This window comes from Dipodomys spectabilis, unplaced genomic scaffold, assembly GCF_019054845.1.
Source record: "Dipodomys spectabilis isolate Male_0828 unplaced genomic scaffold, ASM1905484v1 ptg000006l, whole genome shotgun sequence".
Classification (NCBI taxonomy): Eukaryota; Metazoa; Chordata; class Mammalia; order Rodentia; family Heteromyidae; genus Dipodomys; species Dipodomys spectabilis.
This window is the reverse complement of record NW_024870683.1, coordinates 6,493,057-6,513,675: the sequence shown is the minus strand read 5'-3', so window position 1 is coordinate 6,513,675 and position 20,619 is coordinate 6,493,057. Positions and strand designations below refer to the sequence as shown.

General features: G+C 44.7%; 2 protein-coding genes across 5 annotated transcripts in view; one reads left to right on the top strand and one right to left on the bottom strand.

Annotated features, from left to right (window-relative positions):
* Nucleotides 1-14,385, top strand: part of Kif24 (kinesin family member 24) — a 48,735-nt gene extending 34,350 nt beyond the window's left edge. The window contains exons 7-13 of the mRNA XM_042696473.1: nucleotides 4,740-4,861; nucleotides 5,666-5,771; nucleotides 7,692-7,763; nucleotides 8,191-8,300; nucleotides 10,153-12,342; nucleotides 13,133-13,226; nucleotides 13,704-14,385. Of these exons, the coding sequence (XP_042552407.1) occupies nucleotides 4,740-4,861; nucleotides 5,666-5,771; nucleotides 7,692-7,763; nucleotides 8,191-8,300; nucleotides 10,153-12,342; nucleotides 13,133-13,226; nucleotides 13,704-13,844 (2,835 nt within the window). The 3' untranslated portion in view covers nucleotides 13,845-14,385. The remainder of the gene's footprint in view (nucleotides 1-4,739; nucleotides 4,862-5,665; nucleotides 5,772-7,691; nucleotides 7,764-8,190; nucleotides 8,301-10,152; nucleotides 12,343-13,132; nucleotides 13,227-13,703) is intronic.
* A 1,389-nt stretch (nucleotides 14,386-15,774) lies between these two features.
* Ubap1 (ubiquitin associated protein 1) overlaps nucleotides 15,775-20,619 on the bottom strand; it is a 45,425-nt gene continuing 40,580 nt past the window's right edge. For all 4 annotated transcript variants that reach the window (XM_042696212.1, XM_042696215.1, XM_042696216.1 and 1 more), the window contains 3 exons: nucleotides 18,363-18,545; nucleotides 17,843-17,944; nucleotides 15,775-16,883 (listed from right to left, as the gene is read on the bottom strand). In XM_042696212.1, coding sequence (XP_042552146.1) covers nucleotides 16,743-16,883; nucleotides 17,843-17,944; nucleotides 18,363-18,545 — 426 coding nt within the window. In that variant the 3' untranslated portion in view covers nucleotides 15,775-16,742. The remainder of the gene's footprint in view (nucleotides 16,884-17,842; nucleotides 17,945-18,362; nucleotides 18,546-20,619) is intronic.

Sequence of the window (20,619 nt, the reverse complement as noted above, 5' to 3'; positions counted from 1 at the left end):
ATATTTGAGATCTAAACACAGAAGCATCTGAATGTGGCCATTTTAGAAGATCAGCTAAGGGCCTTTTTCTAGTGATGACAAAGTCGGGAGTGGCACCGTGTGTGGGATATGCCGGTCTCCCCTAAGGCTGTGAGCATTATTAAACTATAGCAACATTTCTTCATGTAGCCATGAGTGTCAAGTGAGTCTGGTCCTCATGATTCCATTGTCTCTAGAGATTAGACCTATTAAATGAGAAAAGTACAGTGTGAGAAAATCTTTTTTCTGGCTAAGGACTGTAGTGTGCCTTGTTTGTTTTTGTTTTCTTTTTAGTACTGAGTATCAAAACCAGGCCCTTGCCTTGCACGTGCTAGACAAATGCTCTGTAACTGAGTCACATCCCTAGCTCCACAACTCTGCTTAATGGACAGTCTGCATTGAGTAACCTCTCCGTCTTGGAAAAGTTTATTGTTCCTAAGAAATTTATTATTCAATATAAGGTTTTCTTTATTGCCATTGATATTCCCTGAATCTGCAATCCTTGTGTTGTACAGGCAGAAAGACATCTGAAACCAGTGTGGAAAGTTGACATAAATTATAGATATCTGACACAGTTACTCTCATAAACATTTAAGAACACTTGGTAAGGCAGATGTCACACTGCCACTCTCTCAGGTGTCACTATCTAATCCTTGCAGGCATCACCATGCCTCTGCTCAGGTGTCATCTTCAGCTGTTACTCTCACAGCTCACCCAGGCATGGCCACTTGTTGCCTGTCTACACCTGGCAACCTCATTTTTCACACAGGATTGCCCTCCAGGAAATTTCTCCTTTTGGGTTGATCTGACTGCATGATCTTACCAATGCAGGAATTCTCTCCCTTTACCAAACACTCACTGCCTCATCACTTTCCCCAGATTTAAAACGAAGAGGTTTGTGTTTTTTTGTTGTTGTTTTTGTCTTTCTGTCAGGTAACTAGTAAGCATTTTTTGTTTTGTTTTAGAGATTTGAAGGCTTTCAAGTTATTCCTATAGCCATTTTACATAATCTTGGTATCCATTCTAAGACTTCTGATTAAAAATAAACTTCCTTTAAAAAAAATAATCGTTTTAGTCAGTGGCTGATGCCTGTAGTCCTAGCTACTCAGGAGGCTGAGATCTGATGATCACAGTTCAAAGCCAGCCCAGGCCGGAAAAACCGTGAGACTCTTATCTCCAATAAACCACTTAGAAAACTAGAAGTGGTGCTGTGGCTCAAGTGGTAGAGCGCTCGCCTTGAGCTGAAGAGCTGAGGGACAGCGCCCAGGCCCAAAGTTCAAGTCCCACAACCAAAAAAAAAAAAAAAAAAAGAATTGTTTTGTCTAATTGATACCAAAGGCCCATACAAAAAGAGCTACCTTGGGCTAGAGGTCTGACTCAAATAGAACATTTGCCAAGCAAGTACAAGACCCTGAGTTAAGATCCCAGCACTGTCAAAAAAAAAAAAAAAGCCAAGTGCCCAGAGCTCATGAGACTGGAATCCTAGTTATCCAAGAATCTAAAATCAGAGGATTTCAGTTCAAAGTCACCCTAGGCAAAAGAGACTGTAAAATTCCTATCTCTTATTGAAACAAAAAGCTAGAAATAAAAGTATGGCTCAAGTAGTAGAGCACCAGTTTTGCGCAGAAAAAGCCAAGCACAGGCACATGTGCATGCACACAGACCCTGAAGTGCTTATGACCTTTCAGTGACTAAAGTCTTATGGAAAGATGGAGAGCTAGAAGCCAATGCTATGAATTCTTGTGCAGATTTTTTTTTTTTAATCTTTGAGGCATGGATGATAGCAGATGGTTGGGTTGGATGATAAAAGGAAATGAGCTAATAATGTATTTAAAATGCTTAGTTAGCATGTTACTACTAGCTAATTTGACACATATTATTCAGAAGTCCCTAAATGTCTCCCAGCACCATAGAATTAAGCAGTTGTCTCTCCTTCCTATTGCAGCAGATTCCCATCTCATTACTTATAAACATGTTCTAAATGTCCTTCAGACTTTAATAAGGGAGGGAATTTGAGGAGGAGGTAGTGAGAGTTGTTTGTATTATTTTTGTTCAGCTCCTACACTTATACTTTCATAAATAAATATTCATTCTCTCCCTCCCTCCTTTCCTCTGTTTTTCTCTTCATCCTCAGCTTCCTCTCCTCTTTTTCTTTTGGTGATTCTGGGGCTTGAACTTAGGGTCCAGCCTGGCTTTTTGCTGATTCTTTTGGAGCTGAAGTCTTCTGAGCTTTTCTGCTCGTGCTGGATTTAAATCACCATCTTCCATATCCCAGCCTCCTGAATAGTAGCTAGGAGTACAGGCAGGCACCACTAGCGCCTGGCCCTTCCCTCTTTCCTATTTCAACTTGTCCTCAGAAACCCATAGTATGTCGATCTATTAAGCTGTATTTTCCCATGCAGCTTTATAGTTATGAAAACAATTTAAGTTTCTAAGCGTACTCAAAGATGCTAGTTCTTTTGTATCTTTGTAAAACACTAGCATTTATTGAGAACTTACCAATCATAGTACTATATGCTGTACATGCATTATTCTTTCCAGTCCTCATACATGTGCTATAAGCTACAGTCCCAGCCCTCAGTGATCTCTTTAAATTTTTAGCAGAAAAATTTCAAAATCACTGTATTTAAATACAATTCTAGTTAGAGGCATGACGCAAATGGTACAGAACTTGCCTACAACAAAGCCCTGAGTTCAAACCCCAAAATTGCCAAAAAAAAAAAAAAAAAAAGAAATATTTTTAAATGGATTTCAAATCTCACAGATAATCTTTACTTTTTGTCTTTTTACAGGTAATCTTTAGAAACAACTATCACTTGTACCATGAAATAAAAAATTGACTAGGCACTGGTGGCTAACCCCATAATCTTAGCTATTCAAGAGGCTGAGATCTGAGGATTGTGATTGAAACTAGAAGTCAGAAAACTTTGTGAGACTGTTATTTCCAAAAAGCCAGGCTCGAAGGTGGCTCAGTGGTCGAGTGCTTGCCTTGCATGCATGAGGCTCTGGGTTCCATTCTTCAGCACCACATAAGCAGAAAAAGGCAGAAGTGGCGCTGTGGCTCAAGTGGTAGAGCACTAGCCTTGAGCTGAAGAGCCAAGGGACAGCACCCAGGCCCAGAGTTCAAGCCCTACAACTAACAACAACAAAAAGCCAGAAGTAGAGGTGTGATCAAGTGGTAGAGTTCCAGTCGAGCTGAGTAAGGCCCTGAGTTCAAATTCCAGTACAGGGACATACACACACAAATTTAAATTACCTTCCCTTGAGATATTTTGAGGCCTGTTATTGAAATTTGTCTCTTATCAACCTTTAGTTCCTCCTTCTCTCTCTTTCTCTCTCTCTCTCTCTCTCCCCCACCTCTCTCTCCCTCCTTCCATCCCTCTGTTTTTCCCTCCCTTCCTCTCTTTCCCTATTCTTTCTCCCTCTCTCTCCTTCCAGTCTCGCTCTTGCTAGGTAGACACTCTACCACTCAAGCCCAGCCCAGTTTTGGGGCTCTTAATTTGGAAACTGGCTGGGCTGAATATGGTTTAAATCAAAATTCTGAGAGATGGAGAAAAAATGAGATAAAACTTCTTTTCCCTTAGTTAACTGCAAAGTAAATGGATTTAAAATAAAAGCCCTGGGCTGGGAAGGTGGCTCAGTGGTAGAGCGCTTGCCTTGCATGCCTGAGGCCCTGGGGTTCGATTCCTCAGCACCACATAAGCAAAAAGAAAAAAGCCGGAAGTGGCGCTGTGGCTCAAGTGATAGAGCAGTAGCCTTGAGCTGAAGAGCTGAGGGACAGTGCCCAGGCCCAGAGTTCAGGCCCCACGACCGGACCCAAATAAATAAATAAATAAAAGCTCCCTTTGCTTAGTGTGGTTCTAGAAACCACATGAACTTTGGAGACGGACAAACTGAATGTAGAATTTGGCTCTGTCATACAGTAGCTATTTGACTATGGGCAAATCAGTCTTTTATTTGTTTTTCAATGGTAAATGGAGGTTTTTTTAAAAAAAATCATAACACAAATTAGGCTAACATTTAAAGACTTTTTTTAAATTCTCATCAGTCACCTCTCCTCCCCCTGTCTAAAATTACACAGATTGTGCATTCCTGTAATCCCTACCCTTGGAGAGCTGAAATCAAGGCCAACCTTAGCTTCAGAGCTGTTGTGGTCAGAGGGATCCCAGTTAGTCCTTACTCCCAAGCAGGGCTGAGAGAAGATGGATCTCAAGAGAAGTAAAGGACTCATAACAGTTGAATTAAATCACTGTTCCTTGGTCCTACATAGTGAGCCTGGCCACCTTCATGTCTATATCCCGGTAGAACAGGTGGATGTGATCATTCGTTCCATGATGCACATTTCTGTCCTCTGCTTCAGTTACTAAGATGGATGAGTACCATGAGACCTTGCTTTGGAGCCAAGTTATTCCCTGGGGACTATAGTAAGACTAAATCCATCAAGGATATTAAAAAGAGTATATGAGATCAAGAAGTAAATTAGCTCTTGAGCTATTGAATGTTCTCCCACAAGATTAGTATTCCTTGTTGTTTTCATTGCCCTTGGGTACTTACTCTGTATGATTTAGTGTCTAGGCAGTTTTCCACCTGGACAGAAAAAAAACTGCAGTGTACTGACAAAAATTATATGTCTGGTCTGTCCTGCTTACTTAGCCAACTCTTTGGAGCCAGAGGGCTTTGCTTACTCCTAGAGGAAGTCATCCTATGGATTTTATTTTTAGGTGATCTTAAAAGGCAGCAAGGAGCGCAGCACCGGGGCCACTGGGGTAAATACAGACTCCTCCCGCTCCCATGCCATCATCCAAATTCAGATCAAAGATTCAGCCAAGAGGACATTTGGCAGGTGAGCTGGAAATAGGCTAAGAATTGCATTGTCTGCCTTCCTTAATGTGACTTTGAAATATGTGTTATCAACAACAGGATACCCTGCTACCATGGAGTCTTCATTTCAGGAATGTAAGAGTAGAGTTGTTAGGCCTGAAATAAATCATTGTACTAAAGTGCCATCAGTTGATTAACCATGAAGTAATGACCCATTGTTGGTCAACCCTAAGTTATTAAAAGAGACATTGATTGCTTCTAATGTGAAACACAGTATCAGCAGAGAAACAGCAGAGAATGCATCTCAGAGAGCTTGCAGTCCATAAATGGGGAGGAGAGATTAATCCATTCTTCTTGAAAGAAGCCATAAGACAATTGGATACATTCATTGCTCCAGTGGCGCTATCTTAGCAAACCCTGCCATGCTGATGGATGAGCCTATCTCACCTCTTGAGTAATGAGTCTTTCTTTTCTTTTTCTTCCCCCCTTTTTTTTCTTCTGGAAAGCAGCCCACAAAAGTTTCAACTTAATTATCTAAGTGGTCATCTAAGTGATTTGCATTATGGCCATTTGGCATTATGGGAAGAATGCTTTACTAATTTCACTCATCGTTCCCCACAATGGTTAGAACCAACCAAAGTCTCCAAGTGATCACTGCCAGCAGCAGCTGACAGGGCAAAAATTTGTGATGTTTTTTGGAAAGCTGACAGTAATATCTTTTCTTTCCTGAGGTAGAGCCAGTGCTGATTTTTCCCCCCTGTGGTCACAAAATGTAAAAATAAACCAAAGACCCACAGAAGTCATTCGTGCTGTGTCTTTTCTCTAGGATCTCTTTTATTGATTTGGCGGGCAGTGAAAGAGCAGCAGATGCCAGGGACTCAGATAAACAGACCAAGATGGAAGGCGCAGAAATAAACCAGAGTCTTCTGGCTGTAAGTTGCTCCAGATTTAAAAAAAATCCTTCCTGAGTACTTTTGCCCCTTACATGCAGCCACAGTGTATAAGAGTGGTATCAGAACAGCTGTCAGCTGACAATGGGATTCCAGGGCTGGAGAAAGGCTGCCCGGTTAGATGCTCAGCAATGCTAGGCAGCTCTTCCCTTCTCTTTCTCTGGTCAATCCTTGCCAGGAATAGACATTTCTGCAATTGCTAACTGGCTCACTTAGTAAGCTTTTTTCCTTATTCCAAAATTTTAAATTGTATTAATTGAGGAAAGAAGATTGAGAAGACCAACTAAGGCTACGTAGTGAATTACAGTCCAGCAGTGAAATCCTGTCTCAAACAAAACTGAAAAAAGGAAGGAAGGGGAGATAGGGTTAGTGTGATTAGCATATATTGTGTGCATGTATGGAAATGTCACCATGAAACCTCCTTTGTACAACTAATACATGCTATTGTCTTAAGAAAGATCTTTTAAAAATTGTATTCACTTCTCAAGCCTAGAAAAGCATAACATAGAGCATAGTCATCTCTCATATACCTATCAACTAGCTCCAGTACTTATCCACAGTTGAAAAACCTAGCCTGGCATGATGACATACACCTATGATCCCAGCTACTCAGGAGGTGGAAGTTGGAGGATCTCAAATTCAAGGCCAGCCCAACAAAAATTTAATGAGTCTATCTCATAAGCAAAATTCAACAAAAGGGATACTCAATAGGCAGAGCAAGTTCCTAGCATGCTCAAGGCCCCGAATTCAATCCCTAGTACTATGAGGAAAAGAAAAGAAAAACACTAAGTCAATCCATTAGTGAAGTTTGTTGGCCATTCCATTTTAATTCAGCAGAGGTAAAATTGACCTAAGAGGTTAACAGGTATTGGTGGCCATACTTGGTTTTGATTGTCGGAGAAGCAAGTGTAATTCAAGGGCAGATTATTCTCTTTATTCCTCTCCTTGGGGATATCAGATTGATTTTTACTAATGGAAGATATTGTCATGTGTGGTGGAGTTGAAGCCTGGGCTCATAGCAAGACCCTGCCCCTCTCCCCCTCAAACAAAAAAGAATATTGACTTTTCGGCTAGAGTAGAGGTGAGGCAGTGATAGGCCTCTGTGGCTGCAACTAAAATTAGCCCCAACAAACTCTGAGGGCTCATTTCCTGTACACCTCTCTGCACCGCTGCTTCCAAGGGATTGCTTCCTTCATCTTCCTCCCCTTTTCAGTTATTGTCTTTTACCCTAGATGCATGATTCTGAAATAGAGGGTTTCTCCTCCTTCACCTTGACTTCCCCATTCCTGCCTCTATTTTTGATGGGCATATTGCCCTTGGCCATCCACATATCCAAGTTTCTAGTGATGTCCAATGAGCCCTTCTTACCAGGGGGCCATGGCCAGGAGCAAATGCTATTTCCTTTTCATTGTCTGCTCTTCAACTCTGAGGGTGGATAGTGAGCTGGTTTCTCAGTGCCATTCCTCTGACTTTAGGCAATATATATCCCAATCAGCACCTGCAGGTGTGTGTGTATAATTGAGGAAAGAAGGAAGTGCCTATCATTATTTTTATATTTCTGTACATCAGTAGTTAGGAAGATTGTGAGGAGTGAAAAGGAGCTGGTAAGCTAGGACACCTCAACACGAGCTTGGACTCCAGGACCTGAGGGTAAGTCCTCCACCCAAGGCCAACGCTATGATCATAGGATTAATCTCACTCTTAAGCTGGGAGGCCCTTAGGGAAGCAGCTCAAATCTTCTATGGTGTGACTTGTTGAACCAAAAACACCTGGGCATTTTGACTTCCTTCTGTGAGAATTTCCTGAATGTGGAGTAAGATAAAATTCCTGTGGACATAGTATCTGATCTGTTACCCACTTTTCACGTGGTATTTGACGTCTCACTTACCTCCCACTTTGCAGCTGAAGGAATGTATTCGAGCACTGGACCAGGAGCACACCCACACTCCATTCAGGCAGAGCAAATTAACCCAGGTAAAGTTAAACATGAGCCTTGCGTTTATGCTGGTTCTTTCATTGTTCCTACGTCCCTTTGTTCATTTAGGGAACATCCATGCCAGAAAGCATGGTACTAGGCCTAGTGGGAGAAGGGAAGAAGGCACTGCAGTCCCTCTACGAGTGTGCTGTATATAGTAGTGGAGGGAAGTGCACCTTCTCGGAACCCTCACCAGGCCAGGGTGTTATCAATCTCTAACTTTATGAATTAAAAAAATATATTTTCTTGTGGTTTGTATTTCTTTGATTAATGGTGATGTATCTTTTTCTGTGTTTATTGGGCATTTATATTTCCTGTTTTGTGAGATGCCTTTTTGTGAGCAGAGGGACACTATGACCTAACATCCTGCACATAATAAATACTATGTCTTTTGTTACTCATTGACCTGTCTTTTGATTTCTACAGGTCCTGAAAGACTCTTTCATTGGCAATGCCAAAACTTGTATGATTGCCAACATCTCACCAAGCCATGTGGCTACTGAACACACTCTCAATACTTTGCGCTATGCTGACCGGTAAGTTGGATCCGAAAAGGCAGGTGTGTATGTGTGTGTGTGTGTGTGTGTGTGTGTGTGTGTGTGTGTGTGTGTGTGTGTGTGTGTGTGTGTGTGAGAGAGAGAGAGAGAGATGTATTTGTGCATATGTCTCACACACACAGTGATATGACATTGAGCTCCACAACTCTTTCTGGAGCAACTAGTGATTTGAAGAATGTGACCTAGTAGGTTCTGCTTTTGTAAATGTGACAAGAGGAAGATGGTATATTCTCTTGTTCAAGGGAGGACTCTATTAGTATCATTTGAGTGGCCATTAGAAAATGAAATACTAAGCTAGGCACCAGTGGCTCACACCTGTAATTCTAGCTACTCAGGAGGCTGAGATCTGAGGATCCCGGATCAAAGCCAGCCCAGGTAGGAAAGTCCATGTAACTCTTGTCTCCAATAAATCACCAGAAAACTGGAAGTGGTGCTGTGGCTCAGTGGTAGAGCACTAGCCTTGAGCTGAAGAGCTAAGGGACAGCACCCAGGCCCAGAGTTCAAGCCCCATGATCAACAAAAAAAAAAGAAAAAGAAAGAAATATTAATCTAGCATGGTAGGCTCAATGAGCTTTTTTTCCTTAATTGTAAGGCATAAAATATATATTAGCTGGGCACTGGTGCTTCACACCCATGATCCTAGCTGTATTTTGGTTGGAAGCCAGCTTAAGCAGAAAAGTCTGTGAGACTCTTCTTTCCATTAACTACCAATAAGCTAGAAGTGGAGTTGTAGCCCAATTGGTACAGTGCTACCTATGAACAAAAAAGCTCAGGGGCAGCACCCAGGCCCTGAGTTCAAGCCCCAGACTAGCTCACACAAGCACACACTTGTGTGTGCACACACACACAGAGAATATGTAGTATACCTGGTTATATAGGTACAGACATATTAAAAGAAAAAACTGCAGCCATAGAAGGGGGAAACTCAGAAGTTGGTAGCAGAGCTAGCATCTCTTGACTGCCTGCAGGGGTGCCTGCACCTCTATCTGAGGTGTCTTTGATACCTGCTGGCATCTCTACCATCTCTACCCTTGAGGCCACATGTCTCTTACAGTGGGAAATACATATTTCTTTCAATACTGGGCTTTGAACTCAGCAGCTTGTGCTTGCTAAGCAAGTGCTCCACCACTTGAACCACACCTGCAGCCCAAGGATATTTTTGATTGTCATGGCTTGGAAAAAGTGCTACTGGCATCTGAGGGTAGAGGCCACTACTATATACACAGAACAGCCCCTTACAATAAGGAATCCTATCAGGTATAAAATATTAATGGCACTAAGGTTGAAAAGCCTCAGGACTAGATAAGTCACTTTTCTCTTAATGGAAGTAGCACAATCTACTTATTTCTGGAGATTTTGCTTCCTGAAATGTCCAGTGTGCTTGAGGTAACTCTCCCAGAAAAGCCTGAGAAAATGTTTTGCAAGAAAAGAGGACTCTGTTTGTAGCATGGTGGGTGCATGGGAGACATGAACTCCTGGGCCAGACCACCTTCGAGAAGCATGGCATGAACACTGTATAATAGTTCTGAGACTTGCACCCCTGGCACATCCCTCATATGGGGCAATGGCGCTTTCCCAAACTCTTCTGATCATGAGAATGGATGCCCTCTTATATTCTCAGAGATCTGCGTTCTTCACTCAAGTAGAGCAGGCTATCTCATGCTGAAACAGAATGCGCCCTGTTCCCTCTTATTCTTTTCCAGATTAAAAATAATAATAGTAAGTGCCAACACTTGTCATATTTTCCTTAGTTGTTGTTTTTCCTGAAGGCTATAGAACACACATTACAGACATATAGGAATACATGTTTAACATTAAATGTCATTTTCAGGGTCAAAGAACTAAAGAAAGGCATTAAGTGTTGTGCTTCAGTTACCAGTCGAAATCGGTCATCTGAAAACTCGTCTCCAAAACGAATTCAGAGCTCTCCTGTGGTCCTGCCAGGGGACAAGTGTTCTCCAAAGAAAGTTAAGCTGGGGCTTCAGCAGTCACTCACAGTGGCAACAAGCTCCACAAGAGGGAAGGCCCACCCATTGGTCAGCCACCCTCCCAATATCCCTTTCACCTCTGTACCTAAAGGCACTGGTAAAAGGGGTAGCTCCAGAGGGAGTCCTCCCCAAGAGTGGGTTGTGAAGACCAGCCCTGCCAAAGGAACCACACTGTCCGGACATTTTGCCAAAAGAGGAGCAGAAGAGTCCGCACCATTGTTCTCTGAGAAAAATGTAACTGGTCATAAGACTGCCCTTGGGTGGGCAGGCAGGGACCCAGGCCCAGGAGAAAGCCTGGTGCATGGCAAGCTACCTACCAAGTGTAAGAAGGTACAGACTGTGCAGCCAGTACAGAAGCAACTCCTATCACGAGCTGACCTGTGCTCTAGCAACCACCACCAGTTAGCAGAGGAGAGTAGGGAAGGCACGGCAGGCAGGCCTGCCAAGCTTACCTCTGAAGCTTGGACAAATATCCCTCCACATCAGAAGGAAAGGGAGGAACATTTACGCTTTTATCACCAACAGTTCCAGCAACCACCTCTCCTCCAGCAGAAGTTAAAATACCAGCCACTGGAAAGGTTTTTATGCCAACATAGGCCCTCAGATGGTCAGCTCCAGAGTGAGACTCCTGTTCTCCACTCTGACAGCCATGATGGAGCCCAAGCTGAGGACCTTGATGACAGTGACTTCAGTGAAGATTCTTTTTCACACATTTCGAGTCAGAGGACCACAAAGCAAAAGAATACATCTGAAAGTGAAAGCTCGTTCTTCCTGCATCAGAACAGGGAGCAGGATCTTGGGGAGCAGGGGGCAGAAAGGCGGCAGTGTCTGCTTTTTAGCTCCAGGATGGATGGTGATGAAAAGGGTCTGACTGAGAGCTGGGTGTGTTCCAGAGACCTCATAAGAAGTCACAAAAGAGCAGCATTCAATCATAGCTACAACCCAAGTAAGGTGTACTTAGACTGGAGCAGAGAGGAGGACTCGTCCTCCTCAGGGCCTTCTCCCAGAGACAACCTGGCAGAAAAGCCTTCCTGCTCACAGGTAGACTTTATATATGGCCAGAAACAAGTTGGGACTCCCATCTTCGCCCTTGGACAGGACACCTTCAGAAATGGGGTTCCTGGGCAGGCTGAGGGCAGTTCACCATCCCTAGAAGACGGTTTTTCTTCACTATCTCATATTGCAGTTCCTGGATCCCCAGACCAAAGAGATTCAATCCCCACACTGCAGAGAGAAGGCAGTGAAGACAGCCCAACTCAGCCTTTCCAAGGAGAAGTCTCTAGAGAACCGTTAGGCAACTGCTCTGAATATGCTTCTGGACTAATGGCTCCTCTCACAGTGTCCCTCCTGGAGGCCCCAGCTCATAAGGGTCCTCCTCCTTTGGAGCAGCTGGCCCAGGATGAGGCAGAGCTCCCAAGGGGGCCAGCTGTGGGCCATGTGGTATCCTCTGGTGATCAAGAAGCAGCCTTGACAGTGTCTTCAGCAACGGAGCACCTGTGGCTGTCCTCATCTCCGCCTGACAACAAGCCTAGTGGTGATCTTCCAGCTCTGTCTCCATCACCCATCCATCAGCACCCACAGGACAAACTGCCCAACAGGGAGGCTGAGCTGGGTGAGGTCTGCCAGAGCACCGAGCCTGTACATTGCTCCCAAGAACATGTGGGTGGAGAGCAGTATGATGCTGATGCTGAGGAGACAGAGTTGGGTGGCCCCTGGGGTTTCCTAGGAAAGTCGTTCTCCAATATCCATACTGGGGTATCCCATTCTGGACCTATACTTACCCCACATACAGGAAATAGTGATATCGTTGGTCAGCCATGGGTACCGAAGATAAAGCATCCTTCAGAGCTCAGTTGGCAGGAGCTTGGCTCATCCACAGACCCCATCAGGTTGCCTTGCTACAATGAAGATAGCGCATGGCTCACACGCAGGCCAGACTCAAGGTGCTTAGCATCTCTAGACTCTCCTCTGCTACCCCGCTGCTCTGCCAAGACTTCAGGGTTACTTGGGCAGCCCACTCTGAAGCAAGCACAGTAAGTTGGAACCCCTTGCACACCCCACTGCCTGCCCCACTTAATGTTTTGTCACAAAAAAAGGCAGCCATGCAGGGATGCACAAAATAGAACTTGCCTCTGGGTGGGCAGTCCCTGCTGCTCCATTGTGTATCACTAGAATCCAACAGGAGATAGATTTCCCCTTCTAGCTCAGCCTGCCTGCTTTTGTCCTGGCCCTAGATAGAAAGGAGAAATGAGAGCAGACCTTATGCTAAGTATGTCAGCTTCAGTGACCAGTCTTGAGAGCCTTTCTTAGAAAGCCAGAGGGCCGGGCACCCATGGCCTGTAATCCTAAGGAGTCTGAGTCGTGAGGATCACGGTTCAAAACCAGTCCAGGCAGGAAAGTCCGTGAGACTCTTATCTCCAATAAGCCACCAGAAATCAGAAAGTGGTGCTGTGGCTTAAGTGGTAGAGCACTAGCTTTGAGCTAAAGGGCTGAGGGACAGCGCCCAGGTCGAGTTCAAGCCCCACAACCGACCAAAAAAAAAAAAAAGTCCCGGGGAACAAAGAAGCCACACCTGCCCTATCCCTTAGTGTCTGGAGAGGAAAGGGTAGCGTGAAAAGCCCCATCTGTTTTGCTCTATTTTCTTGGTGCTCTCTAAACCCTTGACTGGTCCTGAGAAAAGAAGTGGGGAGGGAGATAGTGAAACAGCCCTGGTCAAAGCCTTGGGTGGTTAACTCCTTGCCCGGAAACGAAGCCCAGTTTCAGAAAGCCGCCTGAGAGGATAGGCAGCGAGGAGGATCACAGTTTCTTCTCTGGTGTTCCCAGGAAAGTGGTCATCCGAGCACACCAGGAGCAAATGGATGAAATGGCTGAGCTGGGATTCAAGGAGGAGACCCTGATGAGCCAGCTAGCTTCTAATGTAAGTAGTGCTGGCTGGACACTCCGGGGTGTTGAGAATTAACCTGTGGCTAGTTTGATGGCAGTCCATGTTTACTGTGGTATGTGTGGGTTCTGCTGTCACACTAACACAGTTAAGGCTTCGCTCCTCCTGCCACTGATCTGAGACAGCTTGAAGGGGAGGGTACAAGTATTGCCCATCCCAAGCTAAGGCTTCCAATCTTTCTTGTAGCCACACTGCACTGTGACCGTAGCAGTAAGCAGCCTATAGCCTACAACATGCAGATCACAGGGTATTTCTACCCAATATCCTCCTGCTCTACCAAATACCCCCTCTACCTATAAAGAGAAGTGGGCTCCATCTAATGCCACAGGAACTCATTCAGATGACTTCTACCAGGAAGGGTTTCTAAAATCCTCTTAAAGAGTTGGAACTAGAAAAGGATGATGTGGCAGGCCAATAAGAGCAGAAGCTCCACCTGTCGTGTTTCCTTTCCAGGATTTTGAAGATTTTGTGACCCAGCTGGATGAAATCATGGCTCTGAAATCCAAGTGTATTCAGAGTTTAAGAAGCCAGCTGCAGCTGTACCTCACCTGCCACAAGCCAGCTGCAGCCCCTGAGAGAACAATGGTATCTTAGAACAAGACCTTACAGCAGATGGCAGGGGCAGTTTAGGGGCGTCAGGGCTGGAGGACCTGCCAGGTCCTCCCTGCACACACTCACTCGTGGGTACTACCTGGACTAGCCTTATCCCGACATATATGGTCTTGTATAGGACTGGCTCCTTCCTCAGTTCCAAGCTCAGGACATCTGTTAGAAAGGAAGGGCCAGGTTAAAGTCCTTTAATACCCATTCCTTTACTTTGGGGCTCAAAACAGCATTTGCATTCACTCATCTCTGTCTGTGGGAACACACATCTCTAATCCCAAGTCTGAGGATCAAAGAGTTGGTAACCTGGAGGTCAGAGGTCACAAACCAAGGAAGACAATATGCTGAGCCCAGGGGCTTTATCAGCTGAATTCTGTACCTTTCTCTCTTCAAAGACTAAAACATTGGCCCAAAACTAGACTATGGATGCCAGTAGTACAGTGGTAGGATGAGCAAGTGCACCACCACCACATCCATGGAGATAGATTACATTTGAGAAATGTAAAATGAATAAACTTTAGCCTGTCTTTAACCAGACTGAGGCAGGCTTTATGCTTACAGTACTAGCCCTTCCTGCAATCCAGTTATGAGACGGGAGAGGGTGCCCACACATTGTGGTTTTCTTTTCCCATCTCTACTTTTTGCTGAGGTGCCTATAATAATGCCCACCAGCACCTTGTGCTTTTGTGACAGTTCCTGGCTCCCGATTCCTCACTCTTCCCAGCCCTAATTGAATGATTCAAGACCTGGAGAATTGCAGGCTTGTGTCCTCCAAGAAATCCTATCCAACCACTCTCTAGGCATAATGTTGAATTTTTTGGTATCAAATACTATAGTCAGTAGTCTGAGGACATTGACATGACATTTACATTCATGCATGTATGTGTCTTTGAGTTCTGCTTGCTCCATTATCTTTTTAGCAGAAATAAGCTCAAGCTCACTTATGGAAGTTGCCTCAAGTCAAAGATTCCTGTGTCATATAACATTGACCCAGAAGACCCATTGTCATGTAAACTAATTTTTTTTCTAGAAAAAAAGTAAGGTTTTAAGGAGTGCCTAATTAGAACTAGGTGTGGTGGCAGGAGTTTGAAGCCAGCTCATGCAACACAGTAAGACCTTGTCTCAATAAATAAGAATAACCTGGAGTCAGTGGCTCAGGCTTATAATCCTAACTCCCCAGTAGGCTGAGATCTGAGGATTAAGGTTCAAAGCCAACCCAGACAGAAAAATCTGAGACATTTTTATCTCCAGTTAACCAGCAGAGAAAGTGAGAATGTAAGGTCTCACCGAGTTCAAGCTGCAATATAGCCATAGGTAGATTAGTCAGATGATAAATGGATAGCATGTAAAATGAGACAGTATAATAAAACAAGCCAAGGTAAGATATACTATGTCCCTCTCAGGTAATGTGAATTACAACCACCAGAGGGCATCCTGCATCCAGTTTAAGGCTCCCAAGCCCGAGTCACTGGGGGAAAAAAAAAAAAAAATCCACCCCAACCAAAAGCCACAAGGGATGGTAGAGAAACTTTAGGGATGAATTCTGTCACAGTGGCAATATTGATATTAGGAAAGCACTTTAGTTTTAACTTCACAGGAAAGGGAATTTTCTCACCTCCTAAGGGATTGCCTGAAGACCTAGCTTGCCTGACCTGCACAATCTGGCAGGAAGGCTTAGGTCTCTGGCCCAGGGACTGAATGAACTAGGTCAAGTTTAAAGAGATCCTTGTTTGTGCCTACCTTTGCAAACAAACAAAAAAGACTGGAGGGCCAACTATTAGGCCCCACAGACCTTTCTTCAGTAGGAAGAAAGTACTGACATGACAACATGGGTAGGCCCTGTTCCAGCCTAGAAAATCACTTTACACCTGCCCACCCTTCTAAGAGTTCTTTGCAATAAAGAAGTTATCACAACAGGACATACCTTTTAAGTTTTTATTAGTAGTTCTCTCTGAAGAATCAAAATAGTTAGCAAATTATTTTAGATTCATCAAGACATTATATCCATTGTATTTAGATCTTTAATGATGTACAACATAATACAAAACAAACCAAAGAGATGGATTTCTATGCCTAGGTGTTACTCACTGTGTCATCCTAAAGCAGGGCTTAAGGAGGCTGTTCAAAGAGAACAGGGGGGTTAGTGCTGGGCAACTATGTTGTGGCCTATTTTCTCACCCGTTCAACATCCTGGGAAGGGGCCAGTGATGATTTAGACAGACAAGTTTCCTAGAACTGTGGCTCTAGAGCCCTGGGCAGCAAAGAACTGTAGTCCAAATCAAGATGAAAGAAACAGGTTGGCTTAGGAAGCATGGGGACTGCCTAAAAGAAGAGGCAAATTGGCCCCAAGTTCATTCTTTGCACCTCAGAGACATCGCAGAACCAGTGTAACACTAAGTGACTTTAAAAGGGGAAAAGATAAAACCCTGGAAGAACCTTTCACTTGCATTCAACTTGAATTAAGAGTTCAACCTACCCGTGCAGGTAAGAGCGGGAAGCATCTAGCCCCAGAGCAGCACTAAATCTGGTCCTCCCCCCTTCTCCCCATTCCTCCTGGCAACCAGGCCAGGTTTTGACTGAGGACACAGAGACCCCAGAAAGACCCAAGTATTCTTTCTGCAAGGCCAAGGTGGGAAGGACACTTTTCAAAATACAAACGCATTTAATATGGAAGGAGCCAGGACAGGTCTGGGGCTCACATGCCCAAATATCTCCCAATTCCTCCCCAGGTCATGGTCTAGGCTCAGAGACTGACAAACCCAGTCTCTACATCTGACCTAACCCCAAAAGAAAATCTAGAAGCGAGCCCCCTTTCCTTCCCACAGATGGGCTCTGCAAGGCCTCCTGAGGGATGGTGATTCCGTGGCAGAGCCTACGCAGGGCCGGGTCTCAGCTGGCTCCAGCACGGGCCATGAGGTCTTCCAAAGCATTGTCCTGGTCATTGTTGTGTAATAGCAAAACTTCCTTAATGTCTTTTAGTTCAAAGCCCATTTCCTTAAATTTGCTCATTAATTGAAGAAACTCCATCATCTAAGAGACAGAAGAAAATACAGATTAAAGAAAAGGGTTCAAGCTAGGCACCAATGGCTCACATCTGTATTCCTAGCTAACTCAGGAGTTTGAGATCTGAGGACTGGTTTGAAGCCAGCCTTGGCAGGAAAGTCTGTGAGACCCTGATCTCTAAATAAGCACTGAAAAAAAAAGAAGAAGAAGCTGGGAGTCAGTGGTTCACACCTGTAATCCTAGCTACTTAGGAGCCTGAGATCTGAAGATGGCAGTTCAATGCCAGCCCAGGTAGGAAAGTCTGTGAAACTCGTATCTCCAGTAAACCACCAGAAAGCCGGAAGTGGCACTATGGCTCAAGTGGCAGAGCACTCGCCTTGAGCTGAAGAGCTGAGGAACAGCGTTCAGGCCCAGAGTTCAAGCCCCACAACCAACAGACAAAAAAAAAAAAGAAGAAGCCAAACTATGGAGCTGTGGTTTCCTTGGTAGAGTGCTAGCCTTGAGCAAAAAAGATCAGGACAACACTCAGGCTTTGAGTGCAAGCCCCAGAACCAGCAACCACAAATAAATACACAAATAGTCCAGCCACATGGGAAAGGTAAAGGTGGGTTCTGGGGGTAGGTCCCTTAGTGAGTAGCAGAGGGGGACTGTGGAGGAAGCCACAGTGGAAAACAGGTTTGATGTCACAGCCCATCTTTCAGGAGCTAGGCCTAGTCCCAGTTCACTCACCCAGTCTCATTCACATCCACAATCCCACTAAGGCAAAACACTGAACCCAAAAAGGCTGGTCTCCAAGGAATAAGGCTAACAATGGTCATCCAATAGTTTGACTGCCAGCCAAGTCAATTTTCCCTTTCTTTCACTGGGATTTTAGTAGCCTTTAATCCAATGTTTCATCCAAGCTAACAGGCCTCAACATACCCTGTCTGGACAAGATGACTCTGCCTTTCAACTACTTCTGCCTGTAGAAGCATGAAGGTTCCTACCTTTTCTTCTGAACACTGGTGCATTTCCAGAGCCTCTTCCACTAAAAGAGGGTCGAAGCCCTTCTCGCAAAGCTGTCCATGTGCAAAGAGATAGTCGAGAATCTAAGAAACAAAACAAGAGGTTTAAGCATCTACTCCCTGTGTGCTTCCTGAAAGTGTCAAACCTAGCTAGTGTGATATTTCTTCTCCACCCATCAGATCACCTGAACAGGCCTTGACTTTGTGCCCTGAACTATGATCAACACAGCCCAATAAAGCTGTGGACTGCAGTACCCTATTCAGAATTCCCTGGGCAGCCATAACAAGATAAAAGTCTGACTGCTTACTTTTGCCCTCTGTGGAGCAGCAGACAAGTACTGGAAGATATTCCAACTACTAGTCCTAAGGCTTGCCCCTCAGTCTCACTCCCCCGGAGCAGCCCTCAAAAAAAGGATTCTAATGTTGAGGGCAGGTTACTATTCCAGCCTTAGAGGCCAGCTCTAGCTCACTACTACTACCCCCCTGCAAACAAACTGCTCACCTGTTCAATATTCTCTCCTTTCTTCTTCATGGCTCTCAGAACACACTCATATGAGTAGCCCATGTTGACCACTGTCTCCACACACTGCCGCTCACTGGGAGACAGGGTCTGCAATTCAGAATAGGCTTGGGGACAGCTGGGCATGTTGGGCACTTGTGACACTGAGAAATTTGGAGGAGTGACCTAGTAGTAGAGAAATGAAAGAATCAAGGCAAGAAGACCTAGGCTCCAGAAAACATGTCACAGAGGGAGCTTAATTCCGGAGCTGGGGACATACCTGCAGTTGTTGCTACCTCAACTCCCTCCCTTGCAGAAGGAAGCACACAGCAGCCACATAAACCCTTACTATCCCCCTAGGCTTCAGCTGGAAAAAGCAGACTACCCATAGGACTAGAGCTTTAGCTGGCTGTTTCAATTTCTCTCCAGGTTCCATTTATCCCTTTCCTAGGCTGCTGTATCAGAGTCCAGATATCACTTACTGAACACTCCCTCTGGAGCTGACTTTGTCCCCCAAGTATCTCCCATGTCTCTCACTGGTCCAGGCAGGGCAGTGAGTGCTGTTTCCTACATGGCCAGCTCAAGGTCTTGGGGTTTTTGTGTACCCCCCTCGTATCCCCTCCCCACTGTGCTGAAACGGAATGTGGACCCTGTCAGTCTACTGCACTGGCTGCAAGTGACTTGCTCCATACCACTGCATCTTGCCCTCATCTGACTACTACACAGATTCCTATGTTTAGCTTCTCCTACCACCATGGATAATGAATCGAGTCCAAGGCACAGTCAGCTCAGTTTCAGACTAAGGTCCCATCCATTATGTGAACAAGGTTACAAGCTGTTCTACAGCTTGGCTCAACACTCAAGAAACAACATGTTTCAAAATTTTCTTTATTGGGGACAGGAGGGCGTGAGGCAATAGCGAACCTCTGTCCTACAGCACATTCAAAAAAAAATTTTTTTTTCTTCTTCTTTGCTGGTCCTAGGGCTTCAACGCAGAGCCTGGGCTCTGTCCTGAGCCTCTTTGTATGCCTTGTGCTACCACTTGAGCCACAGTACCATGTCCAGCCTTTTCTGAGTAGTTTATTGGAGACAGGAGTAGGAGTTTCCTGGACTTTTGTGCCTGGGCTGGCTTCGAACTGTGATCCTTAGACTCAGCCTCCTGAGTAGCTGGAATTACAGGCATGAGCCACTGGTGCCCAGCTTCAAAATTAAATTATTTCTTTTGTCAATCATGGGGCTTGAACTCTAGGCCTTGGCACTGTCCCTAAGCTCTTTAGCTCAAGGCTAGCACTCTACTACTTGAGCCACAGCACTACTTCCGGCCTTTTCTGTTTATGTGGTGCTAAGGAATCAAACCCAGGGCCTCAAGCATGTGAGGCCAAGCACTCTACAGATGAGCCACCTTCCCAGCCCCTCAAAATTGAATTTCTATAGCCTGCTGCTCTCCTCAAACTGCTGGGCACACTAGGAAGACTGAAGGGCTTCAGACCTACTCAGCTTCTGTTTAATCACCCACCTACAAGACACTGTGGGTAGTCCAGTGATGGGGCTGCTAATAGGTTATGGAAGTCATGACAGAGCATGAACAGTACCAAACCAATATAGCTACTTTGCAAGCTCTAAAACTATCTCCCTCCAGGGACTGGTTCAACCTGAGCTCAAGACCTCAATAGCAAAAGAGAATGCTAGCTCTCATAGGACAAACCCAGCCAACCAGATAGAAGTTATGACAAACTGCTTTTCTCATAAGCTGCTTGAATATTTGAGTGTCTGGTCGAATGTGATTGGAATATGAGCACTTCCAAAAAAATTACAGGTTAAAACAAAAATGTAAGCCAGGCACCAGTGGCTCACGCCTGTAATCCTAGCTACTCAGGAGGCTGAGATCTGAGGATCACGGTTTAAAGCCGGGATACAAAAGTCCAGGAGACTCTCAACTCCAATTAACCACTAGTGGCACTGTGGCTCCAAGTGGTAGAGTGCTGGCCTTGAGCAAAAAAGCTCAGAGACAGTACCCAGGCCTTGAGTTCAAGCCCCATGAATGACAATAATAATTATGTTTTAAAAATATGTATCTAACTGTTAGGGAATGTTATCTGGTACTCTATAGGCAAACCTGACCATGTATAGGACCTGAAAATGTTCCTTTTCTTTAAATATCTAATTGTATACTTCTAGGCTCCTACTCCTAGGAGATGATAAAATGAAAACTCATCTCTAAACTTATGCACACACAGAACATGACTCTAAGAGACTATGT